The sequence below is a fragment of the Panthera tigris genome, chromosome E2 (genome assembly GCF_018350195.1).
Source record: "Panthera tigris isolate Pti1 chromosome E2, P.tigris_Pti1_mat1.1, whole genome shotgun sequence".
NCBI lineage: Eukaryota > Metazoa > Chordata > Mammalia > Carnivora > Felidae > Panthera > Panthera tigris.
In genome coordinates this window covers 61,028,140-61,051,148 of record NC_056674.1, presented here as the reverse complement: position 1 = coordinate 61,051,148, position 23,009 = coordinate 61,028,140, and the positions used below count along the sequence as shown (strand labels likewise).

General features: G+C 55.1%; 2 protein-coding genes across 3 annotated transcripts; one reads left to right on the top strand and one right to left on the bottom strand.

The window, feature by feature from the left end:
- Window positions 1-55: 55 nt before the first annotated feature.
- CHMP1A (charged multivesicular body protein 1A) lies at window positions 56-21,815 on the top strand. Of its 2 annotated transcripts, XM_042970545.1 has the most exons (10): window positions 56-429; window positions 10,525-11,335; window positions 11,774-11,852; window positions 12,622-12,944; window positions 14,806-14,825; window positions 16,914-16,991; window positions 17,821-17,967; window positions 18,327-18,455; window positions 18,887-19,074; window positions 19,623-21,815. In XM_042970545.1, exons 4-10 carry the CDS (start codon window positions 12,938-12,940, stop codon window positions 19,642-19,644), a joined length of 591 nt encoding a protein of 196 aa, XP_042826479.1. In that variant the 5' UTR covers window positions 56-429; window positions 10,525-11,335; window positions 11,774-11,852; window positions 12,622-12,937; the 3' UTR covers window positions 19,645-21,815. The 2 variants fall into 2 exon arrangements, with proteins under 2 accessions (XP_042826479.1, XP_042826478.1); XM_042970544.1 differs by lacking the exons at window positions 56-429; window positions 10,525-11,335; window positions 11,774-11,852; window positions 12,622-12,944; window positions 14,806-14,825 and adding an exon at window positions 15,078-15,970.
- On the bottom strand, window positions 2,504-12,647 carry SPATA33 (spermatogenesis associated 33). Its single transcript, XM_042970546.1, is given in 4 exon segments — window positions 2,504-2,725; window positions 12,115-12,279; window positions 12,613-12,626; window positions 12,628-12,647. Coding segments are annotated over 4 exon segments (405 nt in total). The 3' UTR covers window positions 2,504-2,519.
- Window positions 21,816-23,009: the final 1,194 nt, after the last annotated feature.

Genomic DNA, 23,009 nt, shown 5'->3' with positions numbered 1-23,009 from the left:
TTCTTGCGCGCTGGCGCTTGTTCTACTTCCGGGACACGCCCACTTTAGCAAAGGTTTCCCCGGAAGCCTCCTAAAGGCTCTTGGAGGACCTCTGTTGCTGCCGTCTGCTCGCAGCACCGAGGTTCGGGCCTTAATTTAGTTTTCAGCGCGGGCACCTGAGCCGGCTGGGGCGCTGAGGAACGCCTGCGGGAGGAGGGGGAGGCCGAAGTCCGAGGGGCTGGGGAGTCCCTTGGAGCTCGCGAGGGCCGATCTGGAGCTACGCGGGTCAGGGAGCCGAGGGCGCGTCGGAAGGGTGTGGAAGGCAAGAATGGATGGGACGCTGCGACGGACGTCCCCTGACACATGAGTGTGGAGCACCCACTACGTGTTGGGCCCTGCCAGGCTCTGCCCTCGCGGACCTTCCATTCTAGTGGGACGCAGCCAAACGAGGTAAGTAAATAGATGGCCCGAGAGTTACGCGTGCTAAAGAGAAAAATGAGGCAGGGCAGTGAGTGGGACGTGCCGGGCGCGGGGGTGGAGCATTAAATAGGGTTCCAGGAAAGGCCTCCCGTGCATGGGACTACACTGTAAATGCTAATATTAATATAGGCCAAGGACATTTGGTAATCATGAAATTAATCATAACTTAGAATCATTTGTTTTAATTTAAACTAATTATCATGTTCAGTTCATTCCAGCCCCTTTTTGATCATTCATAAGCTAAGCTTCTAGCTAATAACGAAATTAGAAATAGTCCTTGGTAGGTATAGTTTTTAGATTATTTGTTTGAGATTCTCAGGGCAGGGGTAGGAAGAGGGCAATTTCTAGGTCAAATGGATTTTTTTTTTTTTAATTTTTAATGTTTATTTTTGAGAGAGAGAAACAGTGTGAGCAGAAGTGGGGAGGGTGCGGTGAGAGAGGGAAGCACAGAATCTGAAGCAGGTTCCAGGCTCTGAGCTGTCAGCACCGAGCCGGACGTGGGGCTTGAACCCACAAACCTTCAAGATCATGACCTGAGCCGAAGTTGGACGCTTAACCGACTGAGCCACCCAGGCGCTCCTTTTTTTTTTTTTAATTTTTTTTTAATGTTTATTTATGAGACAGAGAGAGACAGAGCATGAATGGGGGAGGGGCAGAGAGAGAGGGAGACACAGGATCGGAAGCAGGCTCCAGGCTCTGAGCCATCAGCCCAGAGCCCGACCCAGGGCTCGAACTCACGAACCATGAGATCGTGACCTGAGCTGAAGTCGGATGCTCAACCGACTGCGCCACCCAGGCGCCCCCCCAGGCACTCCTTAAATAGAAATTATTGGGTACTAGAAATTTTATGGAGAAGGTAGGTGTGCTGACCCAGTGCGGTCAAGTCCACATTTGCATGGGCTTGATTCTTCTGTACACATACTTAGTTGTGACAGGATGCATAAGTAAACGTATTGAATGAATACAAGTAATGATGCTAATAATGTGTTGTTAAACAATGTCAGTATGAGATTTATTATGTTGGGGTTTATACTGAAACTGAAAGTCAATTGTACTATTTAATACTAAAGGGGTATGATTCTCATCAACACACAGAGACAGAGGGGTGCTTGGCTGGCTCAGTAGGTGAAGCGTGCAATTCTTGATCTCGGGGTTGTGGGTTTGAGCCCCACATTGGGTGTAGAGGTTGCTTAAAACATAAAATCTTTGATAGAGACATAAAGACCAAGTGTAAAGCCTGCTGACCGTTCTAGCAACCAAGGAGACAAACACATACTGTCACGAGACTAAATGTGTCAGACCAGACAGGGCAGGGTGTTCCCTCCAGCCACTCTGGAGGAGAGTGGAGCCTGACCCGTGAGCTGCCAGTTGTGAGGGAACACCAGCAGGGCTTCCCTGAACAGCCCCTCCTGTTGGGACCCCTCATGCACAGCCAGAAAAGAGGGGACGTTGTCAGCTCACCTCCCCCCGTCCCATGGCAGCTCTGGCAAGGCCACTGCCCAAGTTCTCCGTGCCATGGGTGCCCCCACCCCAATTCCACATTCTTCTTCTGGATCCTTTAATAGTCGGCATCAGCTTACAGTCAAGCTCGGAGCCCGTGGGCCCTGCAGGGTGACTGTGCACTTCCCTGTTCTGGGACGTGACACCTTAAAGTGGAGTCCTCAGAGTCCAACCTTTTGCCCAAGTGTGGGGGACGTCTCGTTCACCATAATTGCCGAGTACTTACGCCACACCCCTTCGGAAGTGAATGGGAAGGATTTTAAGTTGCCCGGCAAGAGACTGAGGTATGCTGCCTGCCATTCGTTCATCACTCTGCACAGGCAGTGACACCAGAGGGTTACTGATTCGCTCGTTGCCGCAAAGTTGCACTCTCTGGGCCAGAGGCACTCTTGCCCTCTGCCAAGCTGCCAGCAGCTCTGGGGCAGGTGAGCCCGAGGTGGTCACTGGGGGACCTCATTCCCCGAAGGGGCAGCTGCAGCTTCTCACAGGGCAGGTGGCCCTTCTGCCGTCATCGCTGAGACTCAGCACGGTGAAAAACGACAGCTCCTCGGGGCACTTGTTTATTTTCGTAAACCATAGGCGTCTACTGTGCTAGGGTTTCTGTGTCGGTAGTAGGGGCCCCATTCAGCCTGCTCCTGAATGGTTCTCTGCTCTTCACTTCCGATGGAACCGTAGCTGGTTAGAGTCTCTTGTGAGGCTTTAGTGATGATGATCTGTGGAATGACAGCTTTCTTCTTGCTCGAGTTTACCTTTACATCAGGTTTCTCTAGAAGGAAGAAAACATCCAGGTATTTAACATCTCTGTGGAAAAGCCCTTCTAGAAGGCAGAGAATGTCTGTGTTAGGGCCAGAGCAAAAGAATTAGATGTGTGGTTCAGGAAAAGAAGTGGTCAGGGTCAAAAGCAGTCAGAACATGTTACAGAGCTTTCATGCATTGACAGCTCAGCCAGGAGGGTGGTGAGTACTCGACGCCCTCTTTCAAGGAAGGAAAAGGGAGACACGCTTCCACCATCCACCGTGGAGAGTCTGAGCTGCTGGCTGGCTCGTGCGACAGACCTGGAAGGAGAGAATGGAGAAAGAAGACAAAAGGCAGAGTCTGTCCCAGAGGTGAAGGCTCAGATACGCAGTTTCCCCTGCACAGAACCTTATCAGTCAGAACGCTGAAGAATTAGCATTTCTGACGTCGGCCACGACATTCTCTTAAACTTAAGCTTCCAAGGGTTGCACAGAGCTTGCGAAATGCCGAGGTTGTCTTACGTTACACAAGACGAAAGCAGAAGTGCTTTCTTGCCTCCAGGGTTGTGTCTCCCAGCCCCCTCCCTGGGGTTACAGGTTTGAGGCACTACGGAGAGGTCTCTTTCTGTGCGTGTACCCAATAGAGCAGGGAGAGTTAGAATAATCGCACTGCCGCAGAATTGTTACAAAACGCTACTGCACTGGTTCCATTGCTTTGTCCCCCGCTTAAAATACCTCACGAACCCAGCTACGGGCAGGGGCGGGTGGATAGTTGCTCGTTCTGTGTCAGCCATCATTCTGAGCCCAGAGTAATGACGACGGTGACTACCAGCTCACAGCAGTTTCTGAAGTAGGTCCTCTTAGGAGCTGTGTTTTACAGGTGAAGGGACTGAGGCACAGAGAGGTCATGTGCTCAAGGCTGACGGTACAGGGAGATGCTGGGGCCCCGAGCTCCCTCCTTCTTCGTCACCGCATCCACAGCTCCGATGGTTTTAACTACCAGTGAAGGACCCATGGCCTGCACCAGGCACTGAGAGTGTCCTTTTTATCATAAGTAAAAAAAACTGCATTTCATCATATCTTGCATTTAAGTTGGGGAGTTCATGTTTTTTATATTAATACACACTTTTTGCGTATTCGGACTAAGAGGTGATGACTATGCGATTTAAAAACTGCATATGGAATGATGTGCACGCACTGTTTGATGCTTTTAGGGTCACATTATGGAAGGGGGAGTCCGGCAGCTGCTCGCAGGGCTTGGCTGAGCCCCATGTTTGCACATACAGGGGTGGCCTCTTCCACGGCAGCCTGTGTCCCGCTGTCTGGGGCCCATCCATTACACAACCAGCTCCCTTGAATGAACATAACTTGGGTTATTGGCAGTTTGTATCTTTTTCAAGTGATGCTGCAATGAACATTCTTTCATTTATGTACTTGCACATTTGTGAGGGTGTATCTACTGGCTAATTTACTGGAGTGAAGATTTTGGTAAGTATTGTCCAGTTGTTTTTTGGAAAGATTACGTCAATATATATTTCCACTAAGACTCTATCAACGGGACGTGTCTCCATCCCCTCCCCTCATCCTTGCCAATTTGCTAAGTCTTTTCCCATTTATATGAAAATGGGAAGTACTGACTTCTGCCCCCACTGGTCCCAATCACCTTGCCTGAAGCTTCACCTTAGCGTGGGGAGGTGAGCGTCTTGCTGCTTATTCACAGGCCGGTGGTGTTTATTTGCCCGTGAATGCTGGTCACGTTCTTTGCTCATTTTGCACTTGGACCTTTTTTGTGTGCAAGAGCTTTTTGTACCTTTAGGAAGTTTGCCATTGGCGCCGGTACCGTAAACGGTTCAGACACATCAGTCTCTTTCTTCTGGCTCTTAGGGTCTGTCGGAGTGAAAAGGTGCTCCCTCCACCCACCCTACAAAAACCGTCACTGTCTTACTATGTTCACTGTTCTGGTTCCTGCAGAATTGGCGTAAGGACCGAGGCAGCGTCGCTGCTTTCTCAGTGGTCCAGTCAGCGGTCTCTGAACCGCCGAGCGAACTCTCCCATCTTTCCTCCACCCCTCCCACTTGGCGCCTCTACCATGAATTCCGTGACGGTGAGACACACGTGTCCACCCTGCTCTCTCCACGGCAACACGCTTTCACGTCAGGGCTCAGTCCCTCTTGTGCCTCTGCTCTTCCAGTTTCCTGCCAGTTTTACGGGTTTATTCTCCTGGGTGGTCCAGTCCCCGAAAAGAACTGTGGTGCTCTGACTGGGGTCACTGATTTTACAGACTAAGGGAGACTTAACATCTTTCCATTACTGACGTTCTCTAATTCAGAACAAGAGTTCTTTAGAGTTTTAAAACGTTTTCATGCAGGAACACGAATCTTTTTTAGGACTCTTGATACATATTACCTGTACTAGTTTTCAATTACGGTCTAACAGATTACCGCAAATTTAGTGGCTGGCTTAAAACAGTACCTGTATTTGTCATCCCCAATTCTGTTGGTCCTAAGTCCAGGCTACGATCCAGCTGTCTGCCAGACTGCATCTTCTCGCGGGCCTGGGGCCTTCCAAACTCATTCAGGCTGCTGGGTAGAGGTTCATTCTTTATGGGTGAGGGACTGACGTCCCTGCTTTCTTGCTGGCCGTTGGTAGAGGTTGCTCACAGCTCCTCTCACAATGTGGCAGCTTAAAAAAATTTCTTTTGAGATATGATTGACACGGTAGCTTCCTTCTTCACAGCCACCTGACACTGACTTTTTAAAAAAGGCTTCTCGGGGTGCCTGGGTGGCGCAGTCGGTTAAGCGTCCGACTTCAGCCAGGTCACGATCTCGCACTCTGTGAGTTCGAGCCCCGCGTCAGGCTCTGGGCTGATGGCTCCGAGCCTGGAGCCTGCTTCCGATTCTGTGTCTCCCTCTCTCTCTGCCCCTCCCCCGTTCATGCTCTGTCTCTCTCTGTCCCAAAAATAAATAAAAAACGTTGAAAAAAAAAAATAAATAAATAAAAAAGGCTTCTCTAGTTAGGTCGGGCTGACCCAGGATAAACTCCGTTTGAAGTCAAAACCAATGGATTACTACCGGGATCCCAGGAGTAACACCCATCTTCTTCACAGGTCCCGCCCACATTCAAGGGGCAGTTATTATACAGGTGTTGTTCCCGGCAGACAGGGATCTTGGGGCCTGAGAATCCCGCCTACCACATTACCAAGTTGTCTTCAGGAAAATCGGTATTTCCATCAACAATGTGTCAGAGCACTTGATCTGTTGTGTGTTATTCTTTGACCTCTCATATGTTGCAAATATCTTTTGACCTTACCATTTGTTTTACGTTTGTTTATGGAGGATTTGGGGAGATGTTTTACTTTTTAACATAGTCAGATTCTTCAGTTATCTCTTTGTAATGTCTTTGTTTTGACTCTTAGAAAGATGATCCCCACTGAGGACTCGTATTAAAATGTACCTATTTTTGTAGTCATTTCTGTTCTTTGTTTTAAAGTTTATTTATTTTGAGAGAGACAGCACAAATAGGGGATGGGCAGAGGGAGAGAGAGAGAATCCCAAGCAGGCTCTGTGCTGGCAGCACAGAGCCCAAAGCGGGGCTCGAACCCACAAAGCCGTGAGATCATGACCTGAGCCGATACTAAGAACCGGTTGCCTAATGACTGGGGCCCCAAGGCGCCCCTGTAGTCACTTCTTATATTCACTTTCCCCTGGCTGGAATTTATCTGAGCACATAGCAGAAGTTAAAATTCAACATGAGCTTTCCCTTAAAATGGTAAGCAATTCTTCTAGCATAATTTATTGTATAATTCTTCCTTTGCCACTTACTTTTGGTGCTAATTTTATACACACACACTCATAGTAAGGTCTTTTTTTTTTTTTTTTTAATGTTTATTTTTTGAGACAGAGAGAGACAGAGACAGGGCATGAGCAGGGGAGGGGCAGAGAGAGGGAGACACAGGATGTGAAGCAGGCTGCAGGCTCCGAGCTGTCAGCACAGAGCCTGACGCAGGGCCTGAACTCACAAACTGAGACACTGTGACCCGAGCCGAAGTCGGACGCTCAACTGATGGAGCCTCCCCAGGCACCCCAGTAAGGTCTTATTCTTGTCCCATATTTTGTTTCATTGATCTATTACATCGGAATTATATTATTTTAATTATTACAAATTTTGATGTATTTTTTTAAGATTTTATTTTAGTTTATTAAAATGATTTTTCATGTCTATTTTTGAGAGAGGCAGAGCGAGAGGGAGACACAGAATCCAAAGCAGGCTCCAGGCTCTGAGCTGTCAGCACAGAGCCTGACCCGGGGCTTGAACTCACGAACCTCGAGATCATGACGTGAGCCGAAGTTGGACGCTCAACCAGCTGAGCCACCCAGGTGCCCCTTAGATTTTATTTTTAAGTAATCTCTACACCCAATGTGGGGTTCGAAGTCACAACCCCAAGATCAAGAGTCACATGCTCTACAGACTGAGCCAGCCAGATGCCCCAATTTTGATACATTCTTAAACTTACAATTTTGAAGTTATAAACTCACAGAAAGTACCGAAAGTACAGATAAGTCCCATATACCTTTCACCCAGTTTCCTCCAATGGTAACATCTTACATAATTACAGTACAATGGCAACACCAAGATGTTGATTTTGGCACAGTTTGTGTTCTGTGCCATTTTATCACATGTAACCAGCACTAAGATCAAGATCACTAAGATCCAGATACACCACAAAGACCTCCTCTTTGCTATACCTCTATAGCCACACCTTTCTCCCCTCCCCCCAACCTTCCCGCCCTCCTGCCATCCCTAACAGACTCTGGCAACCACTGGTCTATTCTCACATTTCTATAATTTTGTCATTTGGAGATTATATAAATGGAGTCCTACAGCATGTGATCTTTTGAAATTGGCTTTTTTTCATTCAGGATATTTGAAATAGCTGACTTATTGCAAATAGGCACACTCTACCTTCAAAAAATTATGGACATATTCAGACACACATGAAAACGATAGTATAACGATACCCATATATGCATCACCCAGATTCAATGTTTCGTCCTTTTTTTTGTCTATCTTCCTCAGTGTTTTTCCTGAGTACTGTCAAGCAAATCTCAGATGTATAATTTTACCCATAGTTAATGCAATATGTTTATCAAATAGGGATTATTTTTAGCATAAGCACAATAACCTTGTCACATCTAAGAAAACCATTATTAATACCTAATACTCAATTTGGTTATCTCAAGAATGACTTAGCCCAGGCCCACGCTGTATTTGGTTCCTAGGTCCCTCAAGTGTCCTTGCACAGTCCTCTCTGCTATGGACTGAATGTTTGGGTCCCCCCAGAAGTCAGGAAGTCGAGTGTGAAAGGCCTAATCCGCAGCGGGATGAAATGTGGAGGTGGGGCTTTGGGGAAGTGATTAGGTTGAGATCATGAGGGTAGAGCCCCCACGATGGGATCGGTGCCCTTACAGGAGGAGGAGGAGGAGGAGACCACAACCCTCTCTCCCCAGCCATGTGAAGACACAGCAATCTGGGGCATCTGGGTGGTTCAGTCATTTAAGCATCCAACTTCACCTCAGGTCCTGATCTCAGGGTTTCTGGGTTTGAGCCTGGCATAGGGCTCTGTGCTGACAGCTCAGAGCCTGGAGCCTGCTTAGGATTCTGTGTCTCCCTCTCTCTCTCTGCCCCCCCCCCCCACTTGTGCTCTGTCTCTTTCTCTTAAAAATAAATAAAATGTTGAAAAAAAAAGTCTTTACAGGCACAATGTATCTGTTTATCCCCCTTGCAAAAAAAAAAAAGACGATGACACAGCAATTTGATGGCTGTTTGCAGGCCAAGGAGGGGTCCTCACAGGAATCGAATCAGATTGTTGGGACGACTCAGCCTCTAGAATTAGGACGAATAAATGTCTGTTGTTGAAGCTACACAGTCTATGGCATTTTGTTACAGCAGCCAGAGTAGACCTTTTTTCCATGTCATTTATTTGCAGAAAAATCGGGGTCATTTTTCTTCCACTAGAATTTCCAGCATTTTGGAGCTGGCCGATTGCACATTTTTGTGGCATGTTAATGTGTGGTATAACGTGTGTATGTGGGTTTCGTAATGCAAAGTTGTAAGTATCTACAGAAGTAGCAAGACAACGAACCCATCCCACAGCTGCCACAGGTCAAGCGCAAGGTCAGACTCCACCTCCGCCCCAGCGCTGACCCTCCATTCTAGTTAGCGCTGCTACATGACAACTTACCCCAACCCGTGGCAGCTTGAGACAACCGTTTTATTTTCTCACAACTTTAAGGGTCGGGAATTCAGGACAGGTTTGACCGGGCAGCTATCGCTTATGGTCCCCAGGTGGCTACAGGCAGATGCTGTCTGGGGCTGTGGTCTCCGAAGGCTCCGCTGGGCTGGACGTGCAAGACGGCGGCTCCCAGGGCTGGTCACTGATGCCACTGCTACGTGGTGTCTGGTGGCTCGGCCGGGGAGACCCACAGGCGGGGGGGCCAAAATCACCTGAAGGTTTGTTCAGTCCCAAGTCTGGCCCTTAGGCTGGAAGGGCTTAGAGACCAGGGCTGCGAGGCCTCCCCAGGGGGCTGGGCTCCTTCCCGGCGGGGTGTGGCGGCTCAGGGTTCCCGGCGCCGGCCTGCGTTCCCGAGAGCAAGGCGGGACGGCATCGCCTTTCCCGGCCCAGCCTCACAAACCACTTTTCTCCACCTTCTATTGGTTACAAGAGAATGTCAAGCTGGCAGAGATTTAAGGAGAGGCTACAGGCCCCGCCCAGGTGGGAGGGGCATCAAGGTCACACGGCAGAACCGGAGGCAGAGCAGGGGCTGCGGCTGCCTTTGGAAAGTGTCCTCAGCCGCACCGCACTCTTTCCACTTCGCAGCAAATCTCAGACACCGTCTCTGTCAGTCACATCGATTTCTACCTGAGTACTTTGGGTGCAGCTCTAAGAGACAAGGACTGGTGTGTATTCCATGCGTTTTGAAGCATAATTCACACAAGATAAAATGCCCAGTCCTTAACTGCACAGCTGGATTCGTTTTCACAATTGTATGCACCTGTGTAATCACCCCTACGAGAGGCAGAACTTTCTACCACCATGCAGCGTCCTCACAGGCTCCCTTCCAGTCAGCTAGCCTCTCCCTCCCTCATTCCTACCCCAGAAAGAACTTTCTGGTTTTTATCCCATAGTAGTAAGACCTACTTTTATTATTTATGTGATACACAGCATTTTTGACTCGTTAGGACTCTCCATTGCTCTTCGGCTTTTGTAGTATTAGGTTAGTTGAAGGAAACTTGGACTCCCAAGGCCCGACTTTTTCCAGATCTAATAGGGAAATTCTTCAGCTTTACAGCACAAATGTGAGAGAGAAGCTGCTCATGCCCTAGTTTAAATGTTCCACCTGGCAGACCAGGTGTCTGCAGTTCTGATCGCCGGATCCTGCTCTCTGCAAGGTGACCAAGACCCGCTGCGTCCGCCTTATTGAACGCAGCCTTTTCTGGGTTTACTTGATCTCTTTGCAACATTTAATGCTGTTGACCAAATTACCTTCTTTCTTTTCTAACAGCTTCGTTGCGGTATAATTTACATACCGTAAAATTCACCTGTTTGAGGGATACCATTCAGTGATTTTTAGTAAACTTTCAGTGTTGGTCACCCATCGTTCCAGTTTTGAGAACATTTCTGTCACCTTCAAAAGGCCCCTTGTTCCCATTTATGGCTGATCCCTGCTCCCACCCTTAGTGCGGGCTTCCCTTTATATAAAGTTGCCTTTCCTGGACACTTCACATAAATAGAATAACGATACATGTGGTCTCTTACATTGGCCTCTTTCAGTGGACTATCAGGATTTGGGGACTCCCTCACGGGCACGATGTCAGTAGCTTGTTCCCCGTCACTGCTGAGATGCCGCCTTAGATGGAGAAACCACACTCTTCGCCTTCTCTCTTGAAACCCCACCTTCACTCTCGCTCTCTGACCTTGCCCCTCTAGATCCACCGTCTCTCTACCCTCTGAAGTGAGGGTGTGACAGACACTAGGTGCCTCTCCAGCCGACACCCACCTGCCCACACCTGCCTGTACTGGCAGAAGTCCAGCCCCAGAACTTTCACATCTGAGCCTGTCCTGGCGATGCTGGGCAGGGGAGACCCTCCAAGGGAAGGTTCTTGCACCGAGAACAGCCCCTCGTGAACGAGACAGCAGTCCAGGCTGCACGTGACACCAAGGGCCATCCAGCTCTCTGACAACACTGAGGGTGGCAAAAGCGTAGACCCGAACAGTCCTTGATGCCATGGGATGCTGCTGAGCAAGCCACCGTGAGTGCCCTCTTGTGACCCTTCATTTGGGAGGTGTTGAACCCCTCAGCAGTACAGCCGCATCTTGTCAGCTGCTCTGTGACTTGCAGCCAGAAGGCTCCTGACCGACCGGCAGCGTTCTTCAAACCTCCTCCCCAGGACGCTTGCCCTTGCTGCAGTCTTCCACTCAGGCAAGGGTTCATACAGCAGGATCTGGAGTCCGGGCCTCGCTCCCAAGCCCAGCACCCTCATTTCAAACGGCTTCCTGCCCTTGACCTCACAGGTGCCTCAGTCGGAGCCCACCCGTGCTCACCAGGCCAGCATCGTCTGACCTACCAACCATTCATTCCTAGGTCAGTGATGCCCCACGTCCCCTCCAACAGCAGGGTCTGCGGGTCCTACCTCCCGCATCCTTTCAGAACTCCTACTGCCAATACCTCATTAGTTCCTACTCCGTTGCTGCCACGGGCCTATGACAGGTCCCCTCACTGCCCCCGAGTAGCCTCTATTCTGGAGAAAGACTTCTCCAAGGCACAAACCCCATCACACCTGCTTTGTTTTAGTTATTTAACAGTTCCGTTTCCATAATGCACATAATAAAATTGATGAAAGGCTTCATATTCTGGCTGCTTCTGTGGCCTCATCCCCCACCCACCCCCACCTGCAAAGGTCTGGCCACGCTGGGCTGCCAACAAAGTGAATACATTTACCAAACCGATCTCTGTCCCACCAACGTCCTAGTTCCTCTGATCCCTGTGCCCCGGGTTGAGTTCCCACATCCCTTCTTACAGGACTCCCAGGTCCTGTTCCAGTCTGCGGAATGTCGAGGGAGCGACAGTCCTGCCCAAAGACACTCGGCCCTCGGCAACGGTGGGTCTGCCTTGCAGCCAGACGCTGCGAAGTCCCTCTGGACTCTGCTATGCATCTACCACCCGGAAAGTTACCCAAACCTTTATCCAACTGCTGTTTTCCGCCGACAATTCTGGATATTTACCTCCTACATAAAGGTCCTAAAACCCTTCCCTCACTAGGGCATGCCCCCTGCCACTGGTATCCCACCACTCAGGCTCCTTTCTACACCACCCCCACATTCCCCGGCCTCAGGTTCTGTCCCCTCCTGGGCGTGACTTACCTTCGACTTCAGATGAAGCCCACTGTCGCTTGGCTGCCCCTCTCTTTCCATGGAGGCTCTCTGCAGGCTTAGCGTCCGGAGGCTTCTCAGACTCTTGAGAATGCCTGCCCGTCGGCCTTTCCCTGGCCTTGGGAACTGAATAGACGCGCCCCTTTTGCTCCTCACCTGAAACACACGGACAATTAGTCCTACAGTTTACTGGATCCCAGTCCTTCAGTTGGCTGCTTTGGCCCACAATGAAACAAGGAAGCTCGCAAGCCTTGGGTCCCTCCGTCTCTCTGAACGTGGGTGTTTCCGTGGGTGAAAAGACTCCCGAGGCACAGTCGTCAGGGAGGACTCAGGCGCCTCACTCAGGAGTGAGGAGCGGGGGCGGGTGGGGCGCCCAGCACCCCCAGCCCCCGGCGTGGGCGGACCCCGCCGAGCGCCCCTGTCGCCCCGCCAGCCCTGCGCGAACCGCGGCCGCGGGGCCTATGAGACGACGGGCCGACGGCCCTTTACCTTTCCTAGGTTTGTTTGCTTTTGGAAAGTCCCATAGGTGAGCCCACCGCTCCCCGCCGCAGCCCCGCACTCCGTACCTCTGCTGGCGCGCCGCGGGAGTGACTCACAGAAGCTAACCCGGCCGACCTGGCGCGGGTCTCCACGGCAACGGCCCGCCCCGCCCCGCCCGCGGGACTTGCGTCGTGGTCTCGCGAGAGCTGTCGGTCGCCGGAAGTGGGCGGTGACCCCGGAAGTTCCCGCGCGACGGAGCTGTTTGGTGCGATCGACTGGGCCCCGGGGTTCCCGTCAGTCGGTTCCTGCGAGGGCTGCCCCTGCCGGACCTGCCATGGACGGTAAGAGACCCCGCCCACCGGGGGAGGGCGGGGCTCAGCCGGGCTCCCCCAGGCCTCAATCTCCGACAGCGATCTCCGATCCCTGGGCCTAGACCCCAGACCCCGCTACCCGACCAGGGACTTGGATCTCCGGCCCTGGACCCCGATCCTCGATCCCCGGAGCTTCAAGCCCAGAACCCGATAAGGATCCTCGACCCCACACCCTGCCCCCCTGCCCCCAGACTCCTCAGCGTCCGCCTCCCAACCCCCCAGCTCCTATACCGGCTAGGGACATCGGCCTCCTTGGGGTCCTGGGATGTCAGGTCAGAGGGCACCAGAAAAGGAGACAGTTGCACCACTGCCCCCAAAACACCACTAAGAAAAATAGGAAGAGCTCAGGCAAAAAGCACTTACTGTGGGCCAGGCACGGTTGTGCATGTGGCCTACTGCATAACAGCTCTTGAGATAGGAACTTTATGCCCCAATCCTGCAGATAGGGAAACAGAGGTAGTCATCTAGCTCCCTGGTCTTGTCCTCCACTGTCTACAGCACTCACTCCGCCCCGTCCGTGCTCCGGACACTAAAGAACAGGAAGAATCAGTGGTAAAGTGAGGTACATACATTTGCTAGAACGTTTAGGGGCTGGTGTGATAGGTTTCAAAACTCACTTTGTGAAACGTAAGAAAACTGTACAACCGTGTCGTTGTCACAAAGGAAGTTCTACGGCGGTTGCTTCAGCACCACACACCCAGCACTACCATCACCACAGATGTTGGGTTTTGCCCCGTAGTTTACCCAGTTCTTGGGGGAACTTTCTTTTGGCCGTTTAGCTTTTTTCCTGGGTTAGGTTTTGCCTTAACAGCTGTTTGCTCTCCAGAGCCCGTTCCTGCTCCTCACATGTGAAGAGAAGGAGGCAGGGAGCCAGGGTCACACCGTAAGGTAGAGAGTTGGAGAGCCTGCCAGGAGTGTCCCTTAGCTCTGGTTTACAGATTCACCGGCGGCTTTGGCCTTGACCAGGGCCTGCACCGATAGGTGGTGGATGCACGTGGCTACCTGAAACCCCACTGGGTTCTCAGCGGGGGGCGGGGGGTGCTTGATTTGCATTCGTGAACACTCAACACCCTCCTGGTTGCAGGATTTCCTTCCTGCATTCTGGGCTAGTGCAGCAAACCCTTTCAGACATCATTCTCCGAATCTAGAAATTGAATAAATAGAGAGAGTTTCCACGTGAATCTGGATCTGTCTGGTCCTTGAGTTTGGGTGTGGGAGTAGCAAGGGTGAGCTGTCAGTACTCCCACGTCTCTTTGGTTCCTCTGTGTCGGGAGGGGGCTCCTGAGCCTGAGTTGATGGCCCAGGCATGCCAGCTGCCATGGAGGGTGGTCTCTGTAGGTCAGCTCTCTGATAGCATAAGAGTCCTCATTCTACTTTTTTTATCCATTTACTTTTGGGGAGAAAGTGTCTATAAAATATCCTCCAGTACCGAGTTTTATTAGATTGGCAAAGAATCCCAAAGGTCTTTGTAAAGTTGCATTAATTACAAACGACTCCTTGGGTTTTCACTGAGGGCCACGTGCTGCGTCCATGACCTCATTGGCCCGCACACTGATCCTTGAGGCCAGCCGGTGCCATGCTGGTGTTCTCTGGAAGGAGTCACAGGTTAGGGAAACTGTGTTTGCCCACGCCCTCTGGCCAGTGGGGAACAGAGGTAGCACGCGGTCCAGCTTCTGCCTCCAGTGTGGGCTGGGCTTCCAGCAAGGGCCCATCCATGCCTGCGTCCTGATCCGGCTCTTTGTGTCCAGGAGGGTCTTAGCGGCCCCCTCTGCTTGTTAGAAGTGCCCCCTTGTCTTAGCTGGAATCCTCAGACCATCTCCTTTTTTTGCAGATACCCTGTTCCAGTTGAAGGTATGTACCAAATGACCTCTCACCCCAACCCTGTCCTGGTGGTCGGCAGATGAGGTCAGATGCTGGCAGTCGCAGTCAGAAGCACAGATTTCTGCACGGTGCTCACCCAGACTGGTGACGAAGGGGGGTATCGAATCGGCTCCATGGCACGTTGCTTCTTTCCTTGTCTTGGGCTGAGCAGAAGCAGCTGAGTGGGCGAGTCCGTGAGACAGCGAGCACGTTGAAAAGACACAACTTGGGTGTTAGGTGCGTCCCTTGATAGGCACGTTAGAACTGTGCTTTCCGATTCTTTAAAATCCTATCGAAGGAGAGCGTTCTAGGCAGCGGAGCCGGCCTCTTATGACTGGCCCAGGGCGAGCTTCTCCATAACCACCCGTGGTTAGTTGTGACAGACCGGGCAGGAGTGGCGTGCAAAGGTGTTCACAGTAGCTCGTCTTGCTGGCTCTGCTCTGCAGCCGGGCGGGGTGGGGGTGGTGGAGAGCGCCTGGCGGCACCCGGGCGCTTCGTTCAGCAAGCTTCCACCTTGTGGACCGTGCTCAGGGCCGCATTTCCGAGTCAGGAAAATCTGGATTTTTCCCTTAAGCAGAGGAGGAGTGTGAGGTGGGCAGACAGAAGAAATCCTTTCCGTAGGACAGACAGACGGCCCCGAGAGGGAGCATCCACCTGCCCTCTGCAGCGGTGAGGGCTTCAGATCTGTGCTGCCCTCCGCCAGCCACACGGAGCCCTTGGAACGTGGCTAGTTTGAGGAACTGAATTGTTACTTGTACGTCATCTTAGGTAACTGGAACTTAAATAGCCATGTGTAGCTAGTGGCTCCTTTGCCGGACAGTGCAGGCTTACCGAGTCTGAAGGAAGCGAGGTCGGGACGCCAAGTGCAGCAGACACAGATGTAGAAGCACCTAAGCAGTGAATGTGAATGGGTGGGCGACCTTCGAGAGCCTGCCCCGCCCTGTGAGCCCAGCACTGTGAGCACAGCCCTCGGGGAGGTGGGTTTGCGCAGGTCGGATCGTCTGAGTGAGAGGTGCAGGAGGGCCCCTGTGATGCTGGGTGACGCAGGGGCCCCACCTCCGCATGTGCTCCCAGGACTGGCCAGTGGAACACGTGGGCTGGTGCCTCAGAGCCGGTTGGCGGAAGGACAAGGGGCTGTATGTAGAAAAAAGGCGGGGCTCCTGGGTGGATCGTGGGGTCGAACGGTTTGCGAGATCAAGCACCGTGTGGGGCTCTGCGCTGACAGCATGGAGCCTGCTTGGGAGTCTCTCTCTGCCCCTCCCCCACTCACGCATGCGCGCCCTCTCGCTCTCAAACTTTAAGAGAAAGAAAGGGAGGAGGGAGGGTTCGGGGGACAGAATTCTCTCGCAAAGAGGGCTATCCTTGGGTATGTGACACTTTTGCAGATTGAGATATATTTCAAGTAGATGTCGGGTTGCCTCAGCTGGGCCCGGTCTGGGATGTTCCGGGACAGGAGTGGCCAGTGGGGAGACGCCCACGAGAGGGCGGTATTTGGGGCTCGAGGGCAGGCAGCGCCCCTCCCCCACCCCACCACCTCTAGCGAGTGCAGGGGCCCCCCTGGGCTGAGGCCTGCACGTGGGAGCCCCGTGCTACATCATCCTGCTTCCAGACCGGGCTTCCCAGAGGGGCTGCGGTACCTGGCAGGCGGGTACCAGGGAGACGCGTTCGCCGCCCAGCGGCCCCTCCCATACACAGCACCCTGTGAGGAGAGCACTCTGAGCTGTGTGTCCGCTGCGGATTGTGAATTATTCCCCGGGCTACTTGGGGTAGCTTGAAACACACGCTGTCAGGTTTTTTCCGCGGGCGTTGAAAGTCCGTGAGTAGTGGCGATTGTGTGAGTTGCCTTTTTAACTTCCCGCTCCGGGGGAGGCTTTGGGCAGGGTGTTCTGGGAGAGGACCTTGTAGGAAACCCCTTTCGGCCCTCCCTTTCCCCCGAGCCTCAGAGACCCAGGGAGCCCCCTTCGTGCAGCCCTGGGCCGGGAGGACACTGGCGGAATGGGGGCAGGGAGGTGCCGCTGAGGGTGGGGGGCGTGCCGCAGGGCGGGCTCTGTCCGACCTAAGTGTCCTGCTTGCGCTCAGTTCACGGCAAAGCAGCTGGAGAAGCTGGCCAAGAAGGCGGAGAAGGACTCCAAGGCGGAACAGGCCAAAGTGAAGAAGGTGAGGCCGCGTCTGTGGTTGTGCTGGCGCCTTCTTTCCGTGTGGGGGGCGCTCCCCGCGACTCTGGCCGCGGCTGTTCTCACAGGAGCCAGCTCGGGGCCCGCGGGGGCTCCGGTCCGCCCCCCGGCCCCCCGAGAGTGTCCAGAGCCAAAGGACCGTGCTCGCCTTGCCTTTGTCTCTTTGTCCGCGCCTTTTATCCACTTCCAAAGTGCTGAACCTGCTTTCTCACAGACCGTGTGGGAGGCCGGCTTCCGGCCACCCCTGCCGTGACCCCTTCCGGCTGTCTTCCTTCCGCACCTGGCGCCTCGGGCCTCAGAACCTGGGCAGCGGTGGGGCAGCCCCTCTGCTGGCGAAGGGCGGGGCTGGCGGTGTCCACGCTGCGGAGGGGAAGGTGGGAGGGGTCCGCCGGCTCTCAGGCCGCAGATCCTGGGGGTGTTGGATTTGGGGGCTCCCAGGGCAGAGGGGAAACGGGACGGCTGGCTCCACTCTGGGTCCTTCGTGTTCCCCCCCGCGGTCGTGCTTGCTTCGGCACCAGCATGTCCCGCCCTGGTTTCGTGAGAGGGAGCGCGGCGGGAGGAGAGAGGCCGGGCCCGGCTCTCCTGCTCAGCCCTCAGTGCGGGCTGCTCTGGCGCCCGGCCTGGACACCCCAGCTCCCGGATAGGCTTGGGGCCTAGCCTCTCTGCACTTTCACGAAGCCCGCAGGCGGAAGGGGCCGCCCCAGGCTAGCGCATCTCGCCCTCGGCAAAGCCAGGACCAGGTCCCTGAGCAGGGCGGGCAGAGTTCGGACAAACAGCCATGTTCTCCCAGCTGGTGCCTCCCCGACTTTCAGGCCCTTCAGCAGAAGAACGTGGAGTGCGCCCGCGTGTATGCCGAGAATGCTATCCGCAAGAAGAATGAAGGCGTGAACTGGCTCCGCATGGCATCCCGCGTGGACGCGGTGGCCTCCAAGGTGCAGACGGCCGTGACCATGAAGGGGGTGAGTGCTCCTGCCTGGGGTCGCCTGCCACAGGGACTGGCCTGTGCCGGCAGGGCCGGGGGGCCTGGCTGGGCCGGGGGAGCCACGCCAGACCCCTTTGGGCGTGGAGTAGGGATCACTCGACACCGTCCGGGCAGCACCAAAGGACAGGACGCGGCGTCCTCGGTCTTCTTCGGTGCCCACGGTCTGGGGACCTGCCAGGAGAGAGCCTTGCAGCCTGTCCTGAACCTGGCTTGGCTGGGCCGGGCCTGGAGTCCTGTGGGCCTTGGGGGGGGAGGGGGGGACTGCATGCCTGGGGAGGGTGCAGAGGGCCCGTCCTTCCTTCAGTTCTGTCGCCGCCTCACGTTCTCCCGTGCCAGGTGACCAAGAACATGGCGCAGGTGACCAAAGCCCTGGACAGGGCGCTGAGCACCATGGACCTGCAGAAGGTCTCTGCGGTGATGGACAGGTTCGAGCAGCAGGTGCAGAATCTGGACGTGCACACGTCGGTACGTCGCCCGTGGTCTGGGTGTGCGGGGGTGCATCCGGGGGGCGGCCCGTGGTGGGCCACGCGTGTGTTTCCCTAGCGGCGCCCCGTGGCGGGGGGTCGCCTCCAGAGCACCCGAGTCTTGTGGAGGCTGGAGTCGGCACGCGGAGGCCTAGCAGAGGAGAGGGAGGCCCGGGGCTAGGGTGTGGGGGCCTCTCCCAGTGATGGGCCGGAGAGGCTGTGTGCGGACATGTTAGCTCCACACCCAGGGCGCCGAGAGCGCCGGAGAAGGCACCCTAGAGGGAGTGGGGGCGGGAGCCTCGTGCGGGTGGAGGGAGCGGGCAGGAAACGTGGTTGAGACGGGTGGCCGGAAACGGGGCTGCGGCGGTCCTCCCGAGGCCGCAGCGGAGGTTCCTGGGGCCTGCACCCACCTGCCCAGAACGTGACCCCCAGGTAATGGAGGACTCCATGAGCTCGGCCACCACGCTGACCACGCCACAGGAGCAGGTGGACAGTCTCATCGTGCAGATCGCCGAGGAGAACGGCCTGGAGGTCCTGGACCAGCTCAGCCAGCTGCCCGAGGGCGCCTCCGCCGTGGGGGAGAGCTCCGTGCGCAGCCAGGAGGACCAGCTGTCCCGGAGGTGGGCTCGGTGCCCCAGAGGTACACCCCCGGTCCCTCCTCCATGCTCTTGACGCTGGGGTTGTGGGGGAGGGGCTCGGTGCCCCCGACCTGTGCTCTGATGTGGGGGAAGGGAGGCGCAGCATGGCCTTAGGGGGAGTGCTTGTGCGGTAGACTTTGGCCCAGCGAGTACCGCTCTTTCCAGGAGGCCCCTGCCCCGAGGCCCAGTCCAGGGCCCATCTGATCACCTCTCTCTCCTGCTCCTTGTTCAGTGTCTGTGTTGTGTGTCAGCCATGGTGCTCCCACACCTGTCCACTGATCGCTTGAGGAAAGGAGGTCTCTGCTGTCCCTAACATACCAGATTCTTGACAACGCGTGGCCATTCCCCGAGCCTTCCTCTGCTGTCCCCACGCGGCCATGCAAAGCTGAAGTTGAAAGGAGAGGGTCACGGCTCCATGGATGGGTGCGGGGCCTTTGGCCCCCAGGGTGGGCGTCTTGTCCTTGAGCGCACAGCAGGTCAGAGTGCTTCTGCCCCTCGCCCTCCCTCACAGGAGTTGTGTTGGTTCACAGGTTGGCCGCCTTGAGAAACTAGCCGAGATCCTGCTGCAGGGCCCTGCGTCCCCCGCCTCGACGTGCGGGAAGGGCCGGGGACGAGGGCTACATCTCCCCCCCCCTCCCCCCCACGCCTCTTGCCTTCCTGCACGCCCTGCAGCGCAGCCCTGACCTCCAGGCCTGGGAATTGTTCCTCTTAGCGTAGACGGTGGCTCTGTGTCCTGGTGGGTGAGTTTGCACAAACTTCTGACTTCTGTGGGTTATTTCTGTGACTCCGGGCTGACCAGCTTGGGGTTCTGCAGGCCTCCCCCTCTCCATCTCCTACCCTCTGAGGAGTTGATGGGGACTGACCAGTGGACACCGTGTGGACCGTGGGGGCCTCTGGACTCCGTGCTGCTGGCAGTCAGCAGGGGTCAGGGCTGCTTCCTGCTTCGGGCCGTGTCCCCACTCGGGGTTTCGGTGTAAGGCTCCAGACTCCCGAGTCCAGGTGGGCCCACCCGGGGCGGGGCGGGGGGGGGGGGAGGTGTCTCGTTCCACTGCCGCCTCCGGAGGACCTGGGCCCTGAGAGCCGTGTCGTGTGTCCTCCAGGAACTCAGGGTCTGCCCCGAGGCCCCTCCCAGCGGGGAGCAGACGGTCTCATGCTACCGGTCGGGTGCTGCCCCTGCACCGTGCTCTCCTGTACTGTAAATGATAGGTGCCTCCCCGCGACTGGGCTCTCCTCCTGCCCACACCGTCAGACCTGGAAGTCAGAGTGGCTGGCCGGAGCTCGGGGGCTGGGAGAGGTGCCCCCGGCAGGGCCGTGGCAGCCACAGCCAAGCAGCTGGCTGCAGCCCCCTCCTGAAGATTTTCCGTGACGGGCTGCGGTTTCTAGTTTTTTCATTTCCTGAAGTTTACTTTGTTTTCTTGAAGCTTCCTGGGTTTTTTGTTTTTTTTGCCAAAACAGGAGCAGGCGGCAGATGGGGGGTGTTGGTCCAAGCCTCCTTCTTGGCACAGGCTGGGGAGGTGGGGGGTGGGTACTTCGTGGCTGGTACTGAGCAGGGCCCAGCTCCGCGCTCGACTGACCCCCCCGACCAGTCCTCCCCAGATGCCTTCGGCTTCCGGGGCTGCCCTCACACCCACGGCTCTTGTGAACGGAAACGTTGGAGACCCTTACCGTGACTCGCTACGTCTGATCTCTTGGGCCTGGTGGCTGTGGGTGTTCTGTGAAGTCCGCTGTGTTGGCCTGGGCACTCGGGACGGTGATGGGAGACCCCAGAGGGAGGGTCAGAGTGCTGGCTTCCCTTCCTCAGTGCCAACCTCGCCTCACTCCCTGGCCGTGGTCTCTCAGGGCGCCCACGTGCAGGGGTGCAGAGAAGGTCCTGAGAGTCCTGCTGCCCAGAGGGTACAGGGCTCCGTGGCTGTGGCTCATCAAAGAGCAGTGGGTGTGTTTGCCCGGTTCCTAAAACACTGTTGTGAGTAAACAAATTGATCCCTGAGAACTTTCTCCAGCTTTGCTTTCCTGGCTTTGGGTCGGGCAGGGGGCCGTAGGTGGGGCCATAGGCGGGACCCTTGGTATGGCTCTCTGGCCCCCATTTAGGAGGCTGAGGAGGGGTACCTAGAGGAGGGCGGGTGGGGTGGGGGGTGAGGTATGCATGTTCTCAGGCTCTGCCCCCACAGATGGAATTAGAACCCGAAGTTTTAAGTTTTTACCATGAAGTGATTCTAAACACACATAAAAGCGGCAGAGCACCCGGTCTGTATACGCTTGTGTTTACCGCGCCCTTCGCGTCCCCTTCCTAGTGAACCACACGTAACCCGCTGTGTCAGGAAACCACCCTGACAGCTGTCTGCTTGCCCTGCCTCCGTCCACCCAACCCGGGACCGTCCCTCCCATCTGTCTCTGGCGCCTGGGTGACCCCGAGGCCTGCCGGCCAGCTGTTTTGCAGCCCGGCTTGCCACTTGGGCTGATGGGACATTTTCACACGATGACATTGAGGTCACAGCTGTAGGCGGGAACCCCACAGAAGTGGTATTGTGTCCTCAGTGTCTCACACCAGGTGCACGGTGTCACTGTCCTACTCACCTAGGACAGGTGGTGTGGGCCAGGCATCTCCCCCAGAAAGTCTCATTTGCCTCCTCTGTTGCATATCCTGTCGGAAAAAATCGTAAGCCTGCCAGCATTGCCTGCAAACATCGTCATGCTTTGTCCCAACCTCCGTGTCCCTCCGTGAATCTCCTGGTGACAATATTTGTGGTGATTTCCTGTTTGCAGTTCCGTTGAAGAGTTCCTTCCCTCCATTTACTTTTACTTCGTCGTTTATGTCAGCGTGGACCTGTGGGTGTTTGTCCCCTGAGCGCCAGAAACCACCACTTGCTGTCATCAGCCTCCCTCTCCTCGTTTGGAACTTTGACCGCAGAAGCCTGCTGCACACACTCCCATCTTTGCTTGTGTTTGCACAAAGCGCTCAGAATTGCTGGCCACACCTCTGCGAGAAACCCCTCGCTGACCAGAGGCCCCCCGGTGCTTCTGTTCTCGTCCACAGCCACCTTGGAGTGGTTGTGTCCCTCTCCTGTTAGAATCATGACCTTCCGTTGTGGGTGCTCCCCATCCTGCCCGGTGTGGATTGGGGTTTTGAACGTGTGAGACGTGACCAAGGCTGACAGCTGGAACTGAATCGTGCCCCTGCCCCTCAGCCTCAGGCTGCCCAGCGGCGTCCCCCACCTCCCACCCCCACACCCGCGCGTATCTGCGGGCAGCGGGGTCCTTGGAGCTGCTAATGCACCCTGAGTTTGAGAAGTGCTGATGTGGGCCTTGCCGGGGGATGGGTGGCCCCTGGCGGAAGCCGCTCGCGTCTTGAAGGGTGTCCATGCCGCAGGGTGCGTGCCCCTGCCTACTGCCTCTATGGCAGTTATCAGGGCCCCAAGACATCCCCTGCCCCCCCCCCCCAGTTTTATTTACTCCTCAGGAAAGGGCTTTTGAAATTGGACAGCAGAGCACTCCCCGGGACCAGATATGTTTCTGGTGTGGCACCCGCAGCTGTGGTGCTCTGGAGGGATCCGGGTCATTTCAGGACAAGTAGTGAAGCCTAGGGAGAAAGTACTTCCAGGTTAACAGACTTCGTGTGCCGCCTCCGCAGGCCACCAGGGGACCCTCCCCACAGTCTCCGCCAGATGAATCCCCTGTGGCCCAGTGGGGGCTTTGGGCAGAATCTGGCCAACTCAGGACAGAGACCCTTACTTCCGGTTTCCTCCTTTAACACTGAATTGATCCTAAGTAATCAGCAAATACCCACAAATGTCCCTTCTGGTCACAGATCTGCCTGGGAATGACAGGGAGGGACCTTCACAGGGGTGGGGGAGACGAGCAGGCACCTGTGGGCTGTCCACCTTCAGGCTGGGAGCTGCAAGGGGCCGTCCACCTGTTTG

Excerpts from the sequence above, each read along its gene's own strand:
- CHMP1A (XM_042970544.1), top strand. The coding sequence starts at position 15,866 with ATGCTGGGTGACGCAGGGGCCCCACCTCCGCATGTGCTCCCAGGACTG. Across the intron at positions 17,968-18,326 it reads CGGCCGTGACCATGAAGGGG|GTGACCAAGAACATGGCGCA; the intron begins GTGAGTGCTCCT and ends CTCCCGTGCCAG. Across the intron at positions 18,456-18,886 it reads ATCTGGACGTGCACACGTCG|GTAATGGAGGACTCCATGAG; the intron begins GTACGTCGCCCG and ends CGTGACCCCCAG.